General features: G+C 39.1%; 1 protein-coding gene across 1 annotated transcript in view; it reads left to right on the top strand.

Moving 5' to 3' along the window:
- Positions 1–17,669, top strand: part of lrig1 (leucine-rich repeats and immunoglobulin-like domains 1) — a 42,781-nt gene extending 25,112 nt beyond the window's left edge. Inside the window, exons 7-18 of the mRNA XM_067388337.1 lie at positions 163–306; positions 1,717–1,860; positions 5,030–5,110; positions 7,685–7,756; positions 8,137–8,208; positions 9,181–9,344; positions 9,442–9,762; positions 10,285–10,566; positions 11,731–12,162; positions 12,294–12,425; positions 13,540–13,815; positions 14,083–17,669. Coding sequence (XP_067244438.1) covers positions 163–306; positions 1,717–1,860; positions 5,030–5,110; positions 7,685–7,756; positions 8,137–8,208; positions 9,181–9,344; positions 9,442–9,762; positions 10,285–10,566; positions 11,731–12,162; positions 12,294–12,425; positions 13,540–13,815; positions 14,083–14,264 — 2,302 coding nt within the window. The 3' untranslated portion in view covers positions 14,265–17,669. The remainder of the gene's footprint in view (positions 1–162; positions 307–1,716; positions 1,861–5,029; positions 5,111–7,684; positions 7,757–8,136; positions 8,209–9,180; positions 9,345–9,441; positions 9,763–10,284; positions 10,567–11,730; positions 12,163–12,293; positions 12,426–13,539; positions 13,816–14,082) is intronic.
- The last annotated feature ends 1 nt before the right edge of the window (position 17,670 follows it).

Here is a 17,670-nt window from a genome sequence, read left to right on the forward strand (position 1 = left end):
AAACCTTCATGTTACCACAACTTAAACAATTACTACATAATTCTCATTTGTTGTTACAATAGACCATTTGTAACTGACATTTCTTACCAAAATGACTTGCAATAAAATATACATCCACCACATGTAGTGAAGCATTTAGCTTTTCTTTTTTGTCATCTGTAGGCACCTGGACTATAACAGTCTGCGGGAGGTGAACAGCGGCTCCCTTTACGGTCTGGAGTCGCTCCTGCAGCTCTACCTCTCCAACAACTCCATCTCTAACTTTAACCCTGAGGGCTGGGGCTTCTGTGAGAGACTGCGAGAACTGTGAGATATCACTCTCTTCCTCTCCTCAACCATCTCTTCCTTGTTCTTCTTTATAAATAAATACAACTTTAATAAACCATAAATGTAATTTTAAAATAATAAATGAAAAAAATGTACATTAATTTCTTCTTTAAAAGAATAATACATTTTATTTAATGATCTATTATATTAAAATATGTATTTATTTTATATATCAGTCAGATTGTGCATTTCATGTAGTTTTTCTCTGAAATACATTGCTTCAACGTTGTTTGATGAATGTTAGAATGACATTTATGATTTAGAATCTATGTAAATCTGCTCTTTTTAATATGATTTTCAGATGTTTGTACATATTTTCATTCAAGGTTTGGGGTTGGTACAATTTTTGCATTTATTTGATCAAAAATCCAGTTAAAACAGTAATATTGTATAATATTATTACAACTTAAAATAATGGTTTTCTATTTTAATATATTGTTGTTTATTCCTGTAATCATTAAAAAATCATTGTAATATGCTGATTTGGTGCTTAAGTAACATTATTATCAATGCTGAAAACATCTGTGCTGCTTCATATTTTTGTGGAAACCCTTATACATTTTTCTGGATTCTTTCATGAACAGAAAATTCAAAATAGCAGCATTTATTTAAAATAGAAATCTTTTTTAACATTTTAAATGTCTTCACTGTGACTTTTGATCAGTTTAATGCATGCTTGTTGAATAAATGTATTAATTTCTTGAAACAAAATCTAACTCACCCCAAACCTTTGAACGGTAGTGTGTATAACATAAAATATAATCTTGGTTATTGTTCAAATTTAACACCTGGTCAAAATGTAATCGCACCCAATCTTTACATTACACGGAAGCATTTGTCCCCAGTATCTCCTACTGCACTAAACGCACAGCACTCCTCGTCTTGCTGTAGATAAGCTCTGTTTATCCCCTAATGATGCACGGGATTGCCAGCGCTTAGGAGCTCAGCCCCATTTTCACTCATCTCTCCTGATGCTAGTTAAAGAAAACAGCGTAATCCTCCACGTATATGTCTGCCAAGTGTTACATAGAGATCTGTACCTGAGTGAAAGTGATCTTATCTGGGTGAATGTGTGTATACACTGCTCAGTCCTGTCAAGCGTATTTTGCAATATCTTCCTCTAGCTAACACTCTTGTCCGTTGTGGAGGTAACAGGGCTTTATTGGTAGGGCATGTTGACTGTGGTATCAGCTGAGTGGTCCGCCGTGATTTTGCAGATAGGTTTATGACACGGCTGTTATTGCATTCTGGACAAGACTACCTGATGGGACATCAACCTTCTGTGATAAACAGTGAAAAAGCCTGAGTTTTCAAATGCTAATCAAGGATAACGTAATATGCAAATGCAAAAGTTGAATGCAATTCTTGTTTGTTTTCCTATTTTTTCAGGAACTTGTCTTATAATAACCTGACGAAGCTGTCCGAGGGTAGTTTTGCCAAGCTGGTGAATTTGATCTCGCTGCGTTTGGGACACAATTCCATCAGTCACATCACAGAGGGAGCGTTCAGAGGCCTTAGTTCCCTACGTACGCTGTAAGTGTTCTTACTCTGTGAGGAAGCCTCTAGGATCCATAATGGGACTAATCCTGCATGTGAAAAACTCTTGATTGTGTTAAAGCTGTGGCACAGTGGTTTGGAAGTCTACATGCCAACCATTATTCCATAGATCTGTCGCACCAAGTCATGGTGCTCATACGGGGTAAGCAGGCTCCAGTCCAATCTGCCCTGATTACATTTCTTTTTCTTTCTACCCAATAATACCCCAAAAGTCATTCTCTACTATATGTTAAAAAATCCATACAATAAAAGAAATTAAAATAATAAAAAAAGTAAAGAAAAACAAATAGAATATAATTAAAATAGTAAAAAATACATAGATTTAAAATTAAAAAAGAGACCTGCCTATCAAAAATTAAAAAAAAAAAGAGTGCCTACATAAGGCAACACACCATCCCCATTGAAATCAATTGATCCACAGTATTCTAGACAGCATTTCGCTTTTTGAAATGGGTAAACAAAACAGTCTTATTTTCTAAATGAATTAAAACTGTGGCAGAAGAACGTGTTGATTGATTTAGTGGCATTTGCTAAAGTAGCCGTTAGCCATTAAGTCTGGTGAGAAAGCTTTTTGGTTTCTTTTCCTTATTGTTTCCATGTTGGTTCCCACCAAAGTTGGATGCAACATGTGCACCCTGCTCAAGGCCTCCTAGAAGAGGCAACCTCTTTTTCCCCGCACAGTGAAAGGCATTATGGGAGACCAACTCTCCTGCCTGACTTCTATAGACACACAAAGTCTCAACCGCCACTTCATGCCCCCCTCTTTCAGTGTCTCAAAAGAGAAAAGAGAGAAGAATTCTGCCTTTACTTTCTTAGATGAAGGTTTTTTCACAGTAGGGTGACAAGCCAAGGCACAACACGGCCCTCAGCACTACTGGCAGTGGGCAGAGTGTGGGGGGAAGGGGCCTGTGAAGTGCGTTTGTGAGGGCCTCTGTTTTCTTTTGTTCCGTCCTTCCTTTATGTCTTACTTGCTTGATTTCCTTTATATCGTTCTCTCTCTTTTTCCCTCACTCTCTCTCTCGCTCTTCTCTGAGCCAGTTCTAATCTAATCATGGCCTTAGTGCCTTGCTGGGGCTCCCGTTGAAAAGAAGCAGGGGAGGTTTTAATTGGTACGCGCTTCTGGCCGGGCGAGAGAAGCCCTGGTCGGGTGTGAAAGACCAGAACCGGACCGTCTTTGAGCCGAGGAGGTGGGGGTCAGGCCTGGGGGCCTCCGCCCCTACTGTCATTAACAAGCCAGGGTCCATTCACAAGCAGCCAGCCAGAAAGAATAGGAAATTGGCAGCCAAGGCCAGGCATGGAGGGAAAGTAACAGAAAGAGCCAAAGGGGCAGTTGTCAGCCTGGAGGGAATGGGCACAATCCCTCCACTCTTTCACCTCAAAAAGACATTTATTCTTTTTCAGCAACAATAATCTTTTTTTAATGGCGTAGAAACAAAGGGACCCCTTACAAAAATTGCATCAGATGGTAATACCATGGTACTTTGAGATGATAAGGCAGGCAGTTGTGGCCTAATGGTTAGAGAGTTGGACTTTTAACCCGAAGGTTGCGGGTTCGAGTCTCAGTACCGGCAGGAAATGTATGTGTGGGAGTGAAAGAACAGCACTTTTTTCCACTCTCATTAACTCACAGCTGAGGTGCCCTTGAGCAAGGCACCTAACCCCCAATCACTCCCCAGGTGCCAAAGCAAAAATGTCTGCCCGCTGCTCCGGGTGTGTGTGCACTTGGATGCATGAAATGCAGAGCACATATTCAAATTCCGAGTATGGGACACCATACTTGGCTACACGTCACATCACTTACTGTGCATATACCATAGTACTTTAAATAATTCCATTAAAAGTCTACCAAAACAGTGTAAAGTTGTGATACAGAATTCACTTTCAAATCAAGCAACTTTCTGCTGGTCAATGTGGTGCATTCGCAAATTTACAATGCAAAATCTTTGTAGTTAAATCATACGCCCTCGTATAACGTTCCAAAGTGAGGGGATTCCTATCGAAATGACTGGATTTCACCCGTGAAAATGAAAAGAACAACGGTAAATGTGACCTCACCTTAATACCATCTGAAACCTAAAGTATACATGAGATTTGATGCAAATGCTAAACACATGCGTACACAGCCTTTCAAAGTATACTCTATTTGAGAGCCTGTGCGAACACAGGTGCTCGACACATGCGCACTAGAAAATATCGTTCTTGTTTAGTGTCTGCGTTGAGTATCCCTTTATCCCCTCAAACAAACTGTCACCTATTGTTTGTTGCAGTTGCATGCAAAAACTGAAGTATACTTTAGGCGTTAACTGACAGGTTTCACTGAAATGTGTTCAAAAGCATGATTAATTAAATTAGAGAAATAAGCCAGCCAGCCACATCCTTCATGTTTAGAAATTTGCATCAGAAATTTTGGGCCGTGCAGGCAGACCGCTGGCACTGTCCAGGCTTGTTTGAGATTCGTCTGAAGTTGTATAATGTGATGTGCCCATATGCCTTTACCTGCCAACATGGTTGGTGCGGTGACTGATTCAAACGGCTGTCAGAGTGAGTATATGTGCGCAACTGTGTGAAAGAGTTATGTTTGTGCAAGACGCTTTCAGCTGTCATGCATTATTCATGCATTGGCCTGTGCGTTGCTGCGCTCCTTAATGTCACAATTCACAAAGAAAAGAATGTGCTTGGTTGGCAGAGGGAAAGAGAGGGAGAGAAAGCAAGAAAGAGAGTGTTGTTGGACGTTCTTGTTTTCAACCAGGTGTCCAGGGCAGCTTGTGCCATTGCTGAACATCTGTCAGCGGTATATGGACGAGGCATTGACCCTCGGCTAAGCACCGCCTTTAAAACATTACTGACCAATCCTACCTAATTTTTTTTTTTTCTACAGAAATGATCAGAAAATGCTAAAAAATGATTTTATTTTATATACAGTGCTGATAAAAGTGCTTCAAACTTCATTCCAGCCCACAAAAGAATACATATCTTTCCAAAAAACATGTATTTTTCCAATTTTTGAACATATTTACTAAAAATCATTTCCAATATATTTCTGGGAAGATCTAAAACTAACCAAGGTGGGCGGAGCTTAGCAGATGTCAATTGTTCCATATTCTCTGTCTCTCTTTCTTTAATCTTTTTCTTTTTCTCTCTGCAGGGAGTTGGATCACAATGACATCTCTGGCACTATAGAGGACACCAATGGGGCCTTCACTGGCCTCGAAAACCTCAACAAACTGTGAGTATTGTACTCTTTCCCTCTGCACTTAAATTCTGGATATTCTTAAACCAGTTGCAACCATGACAAGTGACATCCCCAAAATCCTGCTTCACAGTAAACATCAAATTGCATGGTACAAAATCAGATTTTTCAAGAAAATGTCCTGTTTATATTAAGTTAAAAAGAATAGGAAGCGCAGGTAACCTCAACCCGCATCTTACACGAGGCTCATATTTCATGCAGTGCAGATTTGGTAAAGGAAGGTCAATTGAATTTGAGTACTGGGGCGAACACTTTTCATCATTGACCAAAAGGAGATGAGCTCTTGGATTTGCAGTTGTGATGGAATCAGCAAGGGCATAAACCGGGAGTCAGGCGGAGGAGGGGTGTATTCACACACATCAAACGCCCGGCTCTGTGCCTTTTGTTACGGGAGCAGAGGTTCGCAAATCTGCGGAAGCTGCCTGTTGATGCACATCTCTGGCCAAATCCTGACAGCCACCCTGCCAGAAAGCCTATTCACCCATCCTGGGAACATGCGAGTGAGAATTAGAGAGCGACGTGCACAACATCAAAGTCGTTTCCATTGTTCTGTTATCACAAGACGGGGATGTAGCCATTCCTAGCGTTCAAAATGGGAGAATGACTTAAGTTTTAGTAGATTTTTCTTTGAGAATTTGCTTGCGAATCATTTGTACGCTCCAGATTCTGTGTGCACCTGCTCTTGATGTTAATCCAGTTAGCAGTTATTTCAACGGTTTCTGTTTGGAACTTCAGTTTTGTCGGAGCAAATGATAGAGCTTTTGAATGATGGGGTTGGTATGGAAGCTCAGGGCTCGAGGCTGCCCAGAGGGTGACCTGCAGATGGGTGGTTGCTTCAGAAATGGTGGGGGGGCCTGAGGAGATGAGTGGAGGTGATGTCTCAGTCTTTCAGGAGATGACAGATGCTGTCGCACACACACAGACCATCAGTCTGCTGACAGACATGGCAAGGGCTGGGTTTTCTGCAGTGATTCCCAATTCATGTATTGTATAAACTAGGTAACTGTCATGAAACTTTACTATAGTGGTGAGATTTTTTTTTTTTTTTTTTTTCTTCTAGTTTTATCATCATTTTTGACAATTAAATGAATGCTTTATTTAATAGAGCCATTATTGAATATACAATATTTTTTGCACATTTATAATGGCATAATGTCTTTTTTAGGATGTACATTTTTATACTTTATAAAACTATTATTTGGTAACATTTTAAAATAAGCTTATAAATATAACTTTAGTTAACAAACTTCTGAAGCATTTCTTAATCTTAGTTCAAATTAATTTCAACATTTGCTAATACATTTCCAAAAAATCTAAAGTTTTAGGCCTATCTGTTAATTTTAATGGACCTGAGCTAAAATAACATAATGAACGGTTGCATTTTTATTAACTAACATTAACAAAGATGAATAAATATTGTAACAAATGTATTGCACATTATTTAAAATAGTGCTTACCAATTCATTTTTTTAAATTTATTGATATCCATTAATATAAATTCTGCATGTTAATTTCCCCTATTTTTACATTTAGATTACCTTTGCAGTCATCGTTAATGTTTATAATCACTAATAATATAATAACAAAGGTAACATTGTAATCTTTAGCATATCTCAAAATCAGTTCGAAAAATACTGGTCTAACAAATCTAAAATTACAATGTTGTGATGCCTTGTAGCATTAAAAAAATATTTTAGTTTTTACATTTTTTTTTTTATTTTAAGATACAATTTTAAAAAAGATTTTTATAGATTTTTAACTTTAATCATTTAATTTTTTGATCAGCCATAACATGAAAATAAGGATCAGATTTTCATTATCAGCCAGAATTTTAATATCAGTGCATCTATACTTTTTTTCTGCTGCTGTGAAGGTCTTGTTTATCACAGCATGCATCAGCCCCAGACACGCCTCAAGATTGTGAGCCAATATCCACCCATCCAAGGTCAAGAAGATCATCCCCTGATTGAAACAACAACATTGTCAGGTGTCAAATCTGGTTTATATGAGGAGGTGCTGGCTTTCATGGTGCTGACTGAGTAGACTTGAGCCCTCTTGGACAGGAAGTGCACTGATCAGGGGCTTGTTTTGGTCCAACATGCTTAAGAATGGAAATCGTGTCATCTGGGGGGGGAAGCCCATTCCCCTTCGCTGTCCCGCGGTGCGTGTGTGTGTACGGCTGCTTTTGAAGAGCGAGCAGGATTAGCCCCTACAAGGGGTTTGAACCACAGCCTTGACAAGGCCACTTTTATTACTTTACAAGCCGTGTCGTCCTCCAGCCACTGAAGCTCCTTTTCATGTGACCTCGAGCTCTGGGCTCCACCTTGTCATCGCTATTAAATTCTAATAAAGATAAAAGTAAGCTTTGAAGAGCTGCGCCGGGCCCTGATTCCTCGCCCTCCTCCTAATCTCTACACAGTTCGGATTTCCAATCCCACAATCCTCCTCTCTTATCAGATTCTGCCCAACTAATTGTGCACTCTTTCTCTCTCTCTCTCTCTCTCTCTCTCCCCACTCGGTTATCTCGCCCTGCGTGTCTGGAAACGGCAGAACTCTGTTTGGAAACAAGATCAAGTCGGTGGCCAAGAAAGCCTTCTCGGGCCTGGAGGCTCTGGAGCACCTGTGAGTATCCCACAATGCCGTTCGGCACTTACAGCAGCGGCTGCCAAAAGTAAATGCTTAAGAGGGCTGCTAGCAATTTAATAGTGTCTTTGTAAAAGGAGAGGACGGGGTGGTTTGCAAGGCCAGCTGCTCTTGTCTCGTTAGAGCCAGCTTTAAACTTGCAGTTATGGAGCATATGGTCAGTTTCGTAGAAGAAATGGAATTTTTAAGCACTTCTGCAGATGCTGTAACTCCGCATCTGATATTAAGGTCTTTCCACCTTGTTCGGAGTTATCCTATATAAATATAGGCTACGGATTTGCATGCGAGAGCAGCTGTATGTGAACATTCTTGTGTCCTCTTTCTGTCACGCCTGAGGGCCTTGTTTAATCTCTCAACAGAAACTTGGGGGAAAATGCCATCCGTTCCATCCAACCAGAGGCATTCAGTAAGATGAAGAACCTGCGTTACCTGTGAGTCCCACTAAACACATGCTCCTTTTCACACGCACCACCACTCATGTGGTTATGATGTTTCTTGACATCATGAATATTTGGCTGACAGTTAACAGTCATACAGATCATGATGATGATTACTTGAGGAATTAAAAGTTTAGTTTCCTTTTTAAGGCTTAAAGGAAATCATAGAATTCCATCACTAATGACAATTTAAATATTAAAATATTTATTTTAAGTGAACTTTAGTCTACTTTCCATTCATACTGATTTTTTTTAAAACCCATGTGCCTGAGTATTCATTAATAATAATACTAATTATTTAAATGTACTTTCTTTTTATATATAGAAGGCTGTTTAAAAATTGGGGGTCTTTAAGATTCAATTCATATTTTTATTCAGAAAGGATGCATTAAATTGATCAAAGGTGACAGTAAAACATATATGTTACAAAATATTTATATTTCCAATGTCTTTTCTATTCATCAAATAATCCTGAAAAAATGCAGCACAATTTCCACAAAAATATTAAGCAGCACAATTGTTTTTAACATTGATGATAATAAGAAATGTTTCTTGAGCACCAAATCAGCATATTAGAATGATTTCTGAAGGATCATGTGACTGAAGGCTGGAGTAATGATACTGAAAATTCAGCTTTGCCATCACAGGAATAAATTACATTTTAAAATATACTGAAATAGAAACCGTATTACTGTTTTAATGTATTTTTGAAGAAATGAAATGCAGCCTTGGTGAGCATAAGATTTCAAAAACTTAAAGATTTATTATATTTCAGTCTGAAAGTGCAATTTAAAAAAAATATATATTTATTTAATTAATTTATTGATTAATATATATATAATGACATTATGCTAATATTAAATGAGCCATTTTTGGGACGCTACTATGTGACGGCATAAAAGCACACAGTAATTAAATTATAATTAGCTTTTCCTGATCTCTCTCTTCCGATCCTTCTTTTTGCAGTCATATTCAGAGTGATAGTTTTCTGTGTGACTGCCAGCTGCACTGGTTTCCGGAGTGGCTGGTAACACGAGGGCTGCAGCCTGGCGTTCAGGCCACATGTGCCCACCCAGAAAGCTTAAAGGGCACTAGCATCTACCAGGCCCCACCACAGAGCTTTGTTTGTGGTAAGCAGTGCTATATCCAAATCCATAGTCTATGACAAACAAACCAGTCGCAAAAAGGAAGGTGTTAAAACGTTTCTATGCATTCACTTCCGTCCAGATGATCTTCCCAAACCCCAGATCACAGTCCACCCTGTCACAACGGCAGCAGTATTGGGCAAAGATGTGCGTCTGACCTGCACGGCTGCCAGCAGCAGCAGCTCACCCATGACCTTCACTTGGCGCAAGGACCAGGAGACGCTACGCCAAGCTGAGGTGGAGAACTTCGCCCATGTTCGGGCCAGTGACGGAGGGGTGATGGAGTACACCACTATCCTCCACCTCCGACACGTCACCTTCAACCATGAGGGCCGCTACCAGTGCATCATCAGTAACCACTTTGGCTCTTCCTACTCTAACAAGGCCCGCGTCACTGTAAACGGTACATTTCACAAACCTAAACTACTTAACTGTACTTTTCAGTTTTCTTCTTTAGCCGGGTATGTGATTGATTCATCTACAATTGTAAGCCATACCATTTGCACAAAAAAGGCCATCTTTTAAAAGCAATTTTAAGGCCGTCTTATCTGTAATTCTTTAAACATACAAATCACACCAGTTCTCATCATGCAACATTTTCCTCAGAGCTTTTCTTTCAGTGATGGCATTGGCTGAACTGTAACAACATTCAGACCAAACTGTGCTGCTAGAATTTGGGAACTTTTTAGCTTCTCTGCTGTTAGCAGTACACTTGGATTACATGCCTTGTCAGTTCAAGCAACAGATGCAAATTGATTGTCCTTGAGGCATTTTTGGTTTCATGCCCGTCCAAATCAAGCCATTTCCCATTGCCAATTGAGTTAGTCACAGCTATGAATGCTGGGCTTGTTTGGTGCTGATGCAGCAACATTATGGGAATAATCCTTGCTAGGGCTAATTTCCCTTTGCCTTTCTATGCGCACAGTGCTGCCTTCATTCGTCAAGACCCCACGCGACATCACGATCCGCACGGGCACGAAGGCACGGTTGGAGTGCGCGGCCGAAGGACATCCGACTCCCCAGGTGGCGTGGCAGAAAGATGGTGGTACGGATTTCCCTGCCGCCCGAGAGCGCCGCATGCGCGTGATGCCTGATGATGATGTCTTCTTCATCATGGACGTGAAGCCTGAGGATATGGGCGTGTACAGCTGCACGGCCAAAAACACGGCGGGCATGATCTCCGCCAATGTCACACTAACAGTGCTAGGTAAGGTCATTTTTATAATTTTACATTATGGAATTAAGATTAGTTTATTAAGCTGTTGGGAGTTTTGCTAACTGCTGCTTAGTTCTACGTAACAGTGTTTTTTTTTTTTTCTTTCTCTATCTGAAGCAGCTGGGCTTTATGTGCTGGTTTGAAGGTGAAAGGTCAAGAAAGAGGTCTCGGGCAGTAGAGGAAGTGCTGAGGGCTCACATAGTGTTTTTTTTTGTTTGTTTTTGAGCTCTAGTAATTGCTAGGCAGGAACAGTCAAATAACATGTGGTATAGTCGACCTAAACTGGGCTTTGTTTTTGATTCACTAAAAACAATTGCCTCGAGTCAAATTTTTCATGAATCAGACTTCATACTACTTGCACTGGAAAAATTACAGTTCATAAGAGTCATTCATTCTGGAATTGAACTACACTGGTGTGATGTATGTTTTTGATTCACTAAACAGCACCAGTTTATAAGAGTCATTTGTTCAGGAATTGGACTACACTGGTCACACATGCTTTTCATTCACTAAAATGAACCAGTTCATAAGAGTCATTTATTTGGAAATCAGACTGGTCCCATTGTATTCTTTTGATTCAATGAAAACTAACAGGATTATGAGAGTCATTTACTCAGGAATATGTTTTTGATTCACTAAAAAGCACCAATTTATAAATAGTCATGCATTCAAGAATTGGACTATGCTGGTTCTACTGTGTTTTTTTTATTCACTGAAAAGAATCAGTTCATAGAAATCATTCACTCAGGAATCGAACTACACTGGTCGCATATATATATATATATATATATATATATATATATATATATATATATATATATATATATATATATATATATATATATAATTTTTTTTTTTTTTTATATATATAGAGTGGGCCCTGTTGTATTATTGCTTCACTAGAAAATATACTAATTTGTTTAGGAATCAGACCATAATGCTAGTGTAATCCTAAAAGTTTACAAAATAAATTTAAGCACATTTTAAATTGAATTAATTTCCAAAAAGACTCCTCTTGTCCTTGAGGAGAAGTTTTGGTCCAATACAATTACGATTCGCAGCTGTGACATGAACTAAAGGGATTCTTTGTACTTGGGCAACTTTTACCAATGTCCGTATGTAATTCAATAACTATTCCCTGTAAACTTCCTGCAGAGACCCCTCATCTGGCACAGGAAATGGAGGATCGAAATGTGGTGGTGGGCGAAACTGTTGCATTGCAGTGCAAGGCTTTAGGCAGCCCACCTCCTCGCATCACCTGGCTAAAAGGGGAGGAGCCTCTTCGCCCCAGCGACCGTCACCACTTCACTCCAGGGAATCAGCTCTTGGTGATCGGCACCACCACTTTAGAGGACGCAGGACGCTACACGTGTGTCATGTCCAACACCCTCGGCACAGAGCGCGCTCACTGCCAGCTGAATGTTTACCAGCGCTTCGAGGACTGTGCTCCTTTTACAAGCCCCAGCACTGTTACTGTTGGAATCATTGTCATAGCTGTGGTGACCAGTATTGTGGTGACATCACTAGTTTGGGTGTGTATTATCTACCAGACGAGGAAGAAGAGCGAGGAGTGCAGTGTGAACACAGGTGCTTTTATTCACACAGATTTAGATTTTTGTTTTTGTTTAAGGCTCAGCATGTCATGCAGAAGGAATTTATTTTTATTTTTTTTACATTGCAAGACTTTTACCTAAAACCATTGCTCTTGCCTTTTACAGATGAGACAATTGTCCCTCCTGATGTCCCAAGTTACCTGTCCTCTCAGGGCACTTTATCAGAGAGACAGGATGTGTGTATACGAGTGGAGTCCAATGGCGGATCTCAACCCAACGGACGCATAGAAAACAATGGTACAATATCCAGAGTTTTTCCAAGCTAATTTTGAGAGAAAATAAATTGTGGAATATATTTAAACTATGCAAAATGTGTTACATGGAGAGTAAAGGCAATGGTAATATATTCTACTTGCAGTCAAAAATATGTATTAGTTATTTCATACGAGATTCAAAAAGTCATACAAATATGAACAATCATTTAATACAGGATTCCCATGGTCACTAAAAACCTGGAAATCTCAAGGAATTTGAAAAGTAAAAGTTGTAGAAATATATTAGATCCAGAAAAATCATGGAAATCTCAAGTTTTTCTAGTGATTCTCATGTCTGAAATATTAATGACTTGATGTATGACTAGAAATTTCTCGTTGTGAATGTAGCCTCTATAAAATGTGTACAAAATGTAGTGTGGGGACTTAGTCAAAGTCCCTTTAAGACAAGTCATTTCACTAGGCGGCCATCTTTGAAATGCCTCTCAGGCATGCGAGTACAGCTCCTATCTCTCTGAATGGGGAAACCTCAAATTCTCCAAAGCTGTTCACCAAGCTTTCGTATTTGAAATCACCAATGAAATCTGACAACAACCGTCTTATAAATTTAGTTTCTAATGGTCGAATCATGACAAAAAAATACCACTTTTCAAGCTCAACCGGAGCTTCTAACAGCCGCTGCAGTGACGCGGTGACTTTACCAATCGGCGATTGGCTCTTATTTAGAAGGCGGGACTTATTCCGCCATATTGCGCGTTGCACTTTCTCCCATTCATAATAATACGAGTGCACAGTCTTATATATATATATATATATATATATATATATAGAAAGTCTTTGGACTTGGTATTATCAGTCGGGTGTTGATTGGATTGCATTCAAAAATAAATGCGAGCTTAAAGGGGCAGTGTTTAAGCGACTAAAAGTCCTGTATCCAGTGATCAAGTTTTGACTAAACATTACATGGTCAAATTTAAGAAATGTATGAATCGTTCACAATAAGATCTATAACATTCATTTACAAAACAGATGAATAGGTGAATAAATAGGTTAATTTTCATGTCATGCCAACTTTGAAAGGTGTCCGTTAAAATGATCTTCGCATAACATCATAGGTTAACAAGCTTCTCTCGCTTCAGGCTATGACGGGCCGGTCGTGTGTACAGACTGCTTGGAAAATGGTACCAGCTACTCCAAACACTGCAACTACCTCCCTCATGGGATAGCACCCCCTTCAGGCCTGGAGTATCAGCAGACACACCAGACATCAACTTTCACCAGCCACAACACTGGTGAACCACACTGCAATGGCACACCTAATGGGGTCAGGAAAGACAGTCAAACTCCCATCTTTCCCACCAACCATGACAGGGTGTCAATATCACCCTCATCGCACCAATACAATGACCGAAAAGGTGAGAATGATGAAGGAACGGATTCATTAATCCTTGCTTCATGGCTGTGCTTTAGATAGCCATAAATTTAATAAGACTCACTCATGCCCCATAAATCATTATTACTATCATCGCTTGGCGAAAACACAGTTTATCTGTCATGTTAGTTCTGAGTGATTGATATCAGGTTGATTCACATTGACTTAATACAGCGATAATATTCCTCGTTTTTCACAACTACATTAGTGTTTGACTTCACTTATTTTCTAATTTCTCATCCTTTCTCAGGATTGTTGGTGAATAGGTCACCTCCCTCACTTGAAGAGACCTACCATCGGCCAGTAAAGCTCCTGTCTGGGGACTGTGACATTGGGTCCGAGCTTACACAGACTCTATTACCCAACGGACACGCACATACGCCTGATGCCACCCTAAGCGAGAGTGAATCCTTTGAGCGGGCCAGTGACTAACACCGCACCATCACTCTTTTTTTTTTATCCTTTTGCACTGAGAACTGCTACCTCACACTGAGGGGCACAGACAAAGCTGCCCCCATCTATCTGAATGCAGAACAGGGGCGTCCGGAGTTTGAAGGCGAAGCTTGAGTGGGATGTTGGCATCCCATGCGAGCGTTAATGATGTATATAGATATAATCCTCCTCAGGGAGGCTTCGTTCACACTTCAGAAATGTGACTTGCATTTGACGCATGCAAAATGTATGACAGAGTGCTATAACGTTGGGCTTTGAGCTGTACATAAGAGTTTTCATATATAAATATATGAATGTATGTATTCTAGAACTTTTACAAAAGAGTGTTTAACTCTATTCGGTGCATGGTGAGATCAGAGTGGTTATATTTTTATTCCTTGCCTTTTTTCTTTTTTTTTTTACAGATCTCTCCTGCTTTTCCCAGTTTATAAGCAGTGCCTTATAGCAAGATCAAAGATTTTACATGTTTTTTTTGTTGGGAAGATGTACACTTTCCCTTTCACAAATGGGAATTTTGTCATGCACTTGAAGTTTAAACATCCCAGTAATCATAATAGGCCATCTTAAAGGAATATTCTAGGTTAAATAAGATACAGGGTTCCCATGGTCAGGGAAAACCTGGAAATATCAGGGACTTTTAAAATTTAAAATTTTTGTAGATGCCTAGAATAGACTTTATCAAACTCTTTAAAATTCATAAAAACGTTACAGACTTTTTATACTGAACGAACACTACCGTTCAAAAGTTTTTGGGGTCAGTAATATTTTTGTTTTTAAAATATTTTTAATCAGCAAGCATGCTTTAAATTGATAAAGTGACAGTAAAGACATGCATAATGTTGAAAAATGTGTATTTCAAGTAAATGCTGTTCTTATGAAGGTTCTATTCATCAAAGGATCCTGAAAAGATGTATCAGTTTCAAAGTATATTAAAATGTATTAAAGTTAAATTATAATAATTTCACAATAATACTGTTTTTACTGTATTTATTTGCCTTGGTAAGCATTGAGATTTTAAAAATCTTACGAACCCCAAACTTTTGAACGGTAGCGTCAGGGTGCTTTTCCACTGCATGGTACGGCAATAGTACCATCTCGGGTGAGGTTCCAAGCAAGCCATACCGATACTAAAATGTGACAAGTAAACGTCAGTGCCAATGGCCTCGTGGGCAGCACGCCGAAATATAGCATCGTTGCACTTTGGGTGACCCGAGTTTGAGTAAAGGCTCGTGGACCTTTACCGGTCACGCCACCTCGCTTCCTGTCTACTCTATAATGTCCTGTCACATTAAAGGCAAAAATCGCCAAAAAATAACTGAAAACAGTGCAGATCACTGATTGGTCAGAGAAAATTGTCACTACCAGCGTCATTGGATTTCCGACACAAGCTAATTTAAATAGTCCGCAATAGAGTGCCCCAGGGATGACGTGTTTTTGTAGGCCAACCCGGAAGTTAGCGGCGCACGGGTTCCCTCGACTGAAAGCCTATTCATTTTTCCCATAGACTTTTGGAAAATCGCAGAAAATAAGCTCTGTGTTTAACAAAGGGTTATGACACTTACACGTTTTGTCTGTCAAGATAATCTTTACAAGTTAACACAACATTTATAGATTTTGAAGCCTAAATAAAGTCGTCAGATATAAAAAGCTAACAGCAGGCTATAAACGGACTACAGCACACCATGGTAACGATCAACGTCGTCACCACCACCAAACTTCCTCAAACTTTATTTAGAAAACAACTCTATTTAAAAATATGCTCGCTGATTATATATGCGCTGTGTATGAATACTTATCCACTTTTTCATGAGAAATGCTGTCCAAATGTCCCGTTTTTAATGATGACGTCTAAAGTCCCCGCCAAAGGAAGTAGTCCCTTTTAGCAATTTGTTAGCAACCGCCGAATTTAAGACACATTTAAAGTTTAAAAAAAATCACAAGTGGGTTATAACTGCTGTGTTTTATGTCATAGATCAAAACGTGAAAGTATTTAGAGGCTTGTTAACCACAGACCTTATTTCAGGCGATTTCCACGGCAGTAGAAGCGGAGCAACGATCATCCCACCCACTTTGAAGCGGTACTAAACTGCAGTGGAAAAACAAACCGAGCCAAAGTAAAGCAAGCCGAGTCGTACCACATATGCCATAAATTTGTTTTTGGGGGGAATATATATATATATATCTAAAAGGTTTAATTGGCTAGAAATTCTCTTTCTTTTGTGAGTTCCATCTCCAGAAATTATGTTTAAATATTTATGACTGGAAAAATCATGGAAATTCACTGGGAACTATAAAGTTAATTTTCCCCCACAACATATATGGCTTAGTGTCATTTACCACAAAATTAATTTAATTTCAACTTAAGTTTGCAAAAAATGTTTGTACAGAAAGTCATTTACAATAGCAGACAACAAAGTCAAGCATTTGTCATCACTGACTGTTGTTTAACCTGGAATATTCCTTTGTCAGAATATATTTATGTTCTGGTCTGTGATGAAGGAAAAGCTCTGCATTGAATTTTCAGGTCCTTTATGGTACAGAAATGACAAATATTGGCATAAGGGAAATTTATGCACTTTGAGTAATCTTATAACATTTTTACACCCTGAAATTCTGATGCAATCGAGGCTCTTCCGTTAACAAATGTACGCTTCACCTAAAGCTGCTTCACTCACCTTCGATACCTGTGGTATTTGAACTGAATTTTAAAATGTATTTGTTGACCGCCTTTGTTTGTTTTGTTTTTTTAACACATTTGGGAAAATAACAAATGATCCAAAAAATAACATTTAGAGAGATTTGGTCTAACAGTGACTTTAAGCTAACAGAAAAGCCGAATGCTGCCAAATCACGAAAGGGAAAGAATGTCTCTAAAAAAAAAAAAAACTCAAGCTGCGTGTGCTGGTCTTCAGGGTCTTCCTTCAACCACACAGAATGTCTTCATGTAAAGGGAAAAAGCGGGAGTAAGTGAACACCTCATCAGCTAATCTCTCGTAGTCTTTGGAATAAAGCAGCTAATGCTAAGCTACATATTGTCTTTATTAGTTAACCTGAGCCAAACTGGTTCATGTCAACAAGCCAAGGATTTGTTTTGTTTTGTTTTTTAGGCCAAATAGTGAAAAATCTCTACTACTAAACTTGGGGAATGTTTTGTAAAGTTAGATTACAGCAAATGCCAGTTTATCCCCCAAAAGTTCAAATTGACCATAGCAGTACTTTGATACTGTGGTTAACTGGTTAATTGTGTAATCCAGCTCTGTGAAGAACCCCACTAGCTCATATATGTTAACTCTACAGATGTTTCATACCAGATTAATTTATTGAAATGAACTCTAATCACAGCTGTTCACCCATATGGCTAAAACTGTTGAAGTGTCAAAATGGC

Source organism: Chanodichthys erythropterus, chromosome 6, assembly GCF_024489055.1.
Source record: "Chanodichthys erythropterus isolate Z2021 chromosome 6, ASM2448905v1, whole genome shotgun sequence".
Taxonomy (NCBI): domain Eukaryota; kingdom Metazoa; phylum Chordata; class Actinopteri; order Cypriniformes; family Xenocyprididae; genus Chanodichthys; species Chanodichthys erythropterus.